Below are 2,734 nucleotides of genomic sequence, written 5' to 3'. Positions count from 1 at the left end.
CAATGACAGTGCACAAACGCAGCAAAGCAAATGCTCCAGACCCCGTCCCCGTCCCAGCAGGGTCCTGGGGATGCAACATGCCTGCTGACCCCAGCCCCTGCCTTCAGCCTTCCTGAGGTCTGTTCTGCTCCTCCTGTGAGCTCCCAGACCTTGCTCAGTTGGCAGCACCACCCTGCAGAGAGGAGGGAGAACACAGCCAGTAAATGCTGCTATTATTATTCCCATCAGTGAATAGCTGATCACTGATGAGGTTGATTACTGGGCTCATTTAAGCAACTTGCTCTTCTCCAAAACCATCAGTTACCATAAAGTTTCTAAAATGAATTAGTCTGAGCTATTATTTGCGAGCTGGCACAGACAGCCCTGAATAAGCTCAAGTCTCTTCGGTGGTGCCAGCTGTGGAAAATAAAGATGCAGTACTCCCTGGCAGGACTTTGGTGGGATGCAGCAGCTTTCAGACATCCAGAAGCAATCGACAGTACCTGAAACACACCTCTTAACTCCTACCTCAGCATCACCAGCCTTTGCTGGGGCATCCTTTTCCCATGACCAGTCAGGGATTCAGCAGTGGGACATTCCTGCCTTGTGGACGGGCACATCCAGGTCGTGTCCCAGCCATAGTTTTGTCCCGAACCAGGGGACTTAGAGGCGTGGGGGGTGGCTCAGTGGTTTTAACCCACTCTTGACCCTTTTGATCCCCATTTTCAAAAAATGCTTGTTTAAAACCAGATTCTGGGAGGGAGAAAGAGCTCTCCTAGGACATGGGTTCAGCCAGGAAGAAGGTCGTCTTCTCATGGTGGCTCAGACACCTCCTTTTCTCCTCCAAATCATATATCCTGCTGCTTTGCTCCCTGGGGAGGGAGATGGGGCTTCAGAAGTAATGATTTGTCACAGCTTTTCTTGTTGGTACCTGCTGAAATGCAAGTGTCTGCGGAGCGCTCACCTGCAGGAGCACTGACTCTTAATGTGCTGGGAAATCCCTTCTCTACCACAGAAAAAACCAAACCAGAAATCCTTAGTAAAAGAAAAAAATTAAAATGAATGGCAGATGCTGTGAAATGGAGATGGTATCCAGGCCATATAGGGTAAAATTATCCTGAAACAGCTTTAAATATAGCTAGCACAGCTTCCTTGCCATGGAATTTATTATCTGGTAGGTCTTTTTCTTCGGCTGCTGTAGCTGTAGATCTCGATTCTGGGCAGACATGGATGAATCCAAGCTGGATCTAGCTTGGGGTTGAAAGCCCATGGGTAGAAAACACCACCCAAACCCCACCACCTGAGACCCGGCTGGGTAGATAACCAACCTCACTGCAGAAAGCCCTGCTGTGCCCACTCCTTTCGATGCGGTGCCTTTTGAAGGTGTGCACATGTGCCTATGGATGTTCACAGTCCACAGTTCACTGTTCACAGTCCCCATCCCTGGAAGTGTCCAAGGCCAGGCTGGATGAGGCTTGAAGCAACCTGGTCTAGTGGAAGGTGTCCCTGCCCATGGCAGGGGGTTTGGAACTGGATGGTCTTTAAGGTCCCTTCCAACCCAAACCATCCTGTGATTCTGTGAGGAGCGGGAAACACTGGGAGCTTCAAGCTCAATAATCTTAAATGGATTGGCTCAATTCCCTTATCCTCTTTACTCATGTGAAAGGGGAACCCATCAGTCGTGGAAGCCAGCAAACTTTTCCAACCCTGTCAGAGCTAGGCATGGAAAGCAGAAGATAGCATTTGAACTATTAAAGGATAGTTTATGGCTCTGTCAGTTGTGGCTTTTCATCATAAATAAGAGAGAAAAGTATTTATTTCGTTCACAATTTTATATGTGCTTTAAAAAAAGCAGTATTAATTTTACAAAATGTTAACCCAGGAAGCACATCTTGCTGCTAAAAATCTCTCAATACAAAAGGCAGAATTTTAAAAAGTAAAATGCAATATAAAACAGTAAAATGAGAAAAATGTGAATGTGGAAGGGACCAAATTCCTCCTGCAGCCCTGCCCTCCTCAGTACCTAGGAAAAAGCTCCCTCCAGATTAACCCATCGCCCCGGTTTTCATCCAGCCACTTCCCGCAGGGAAATATGGTGGTCACACCAGTCGCTGAGTTGGTGATCTCCACCCGCTCCACCAGCCAGCCTGGCGCCAGACCACTGTTGTCATGCTCAATCCGGACTTTTTTTAGCTCCCCCATATCCAGTGTTTCCAGGTAAAACCTGTTGGTTTTGCCCCGTTCAAAAAGATTCCTGAACTTCTGCTTCAGCGCCCGCTTTCCTGAGTCCCCATTCAAGCCGAAGATGGTGATGAACACGTTGGCGTCAGTCCCCGCACCTTTTTCAAAGCCTGTGACCACGATAGTCTCATATTTGACTGGCACCAAGCTCCGTGCTTTGCTGGCAAAGCTCTCGGTGACCTTGGCACACTCAAAGACTTTGTAGTCCCGTCTCTTGTAACGCAGAGGGATTTTCACATTGCACCTGAAAAAGTATCTGCCGAAGGAAAATTAGGAGCATGTTAATGGTGTGGATGGCCATTTGATTAGGCAAATGCTACGGACTGGGCACGCCACTAAGTTCCCCCAGTATTAATGCTGTTTCAGCACTTTTGCAGACACAATGAATCATAGAATCAGGGAATGGTTTGGGCTGGAAGGGACCTTAAAGATCATCTAGTTCCAAACCCCCTGCCATGGGCAGGGACACCTTCCACTAGACCAGGTTGCACCAAGCCTCATCCAGCCTGGCCTT

At 48.2% G+C, this 2,734-nt stretch overlaps 1 protein-coding gene across 1 annotated transcript in view; it reads right to left on the bottom strand.

Moving 5' to 3' along the window:
- Positions 1-1,995: 1,995 nt before the first annotated feature.
- The window catches only part of LOC104508998 (lipoxygenase homology domain-containing protein 1-like), a gene marked incomplete at its 5' end in the record, with an annotated part of 6,710 nt that continues 5,971 nt past the window's right edge, over positions 1,996-2,734 (bottom strand). The window contains one exon of the mRNA XM_010150792.1: positions 1,996-2,476. Coding sequence (XP_010149094.1) covers positions 1,996-2,476 — 481 coding nt within the window. The remainder of the gene's footprint in view (positions 2,477-2,734) is intronic.

Source organism: Eurypyga helias, unplaced genomic scaffold (assembly GCF_000690775.1).
Source record: "Eurypyga helias isolate BGI_N326 unplaced genomic scaffold, ASM69077v1 scaffold35280, whole genome shotgun sequence".
NCBI lineage: Eukaryota > Metazoa > Chordata > Aves > Eurypygiformes > Eurypygidae > Eurypyga > Eurypyga helias.
The sequence above is the reverse complement of the archived record's forward strand: the minus strand, read 5'-3'. Positions and strand labels throughout refer to the sequence as shown.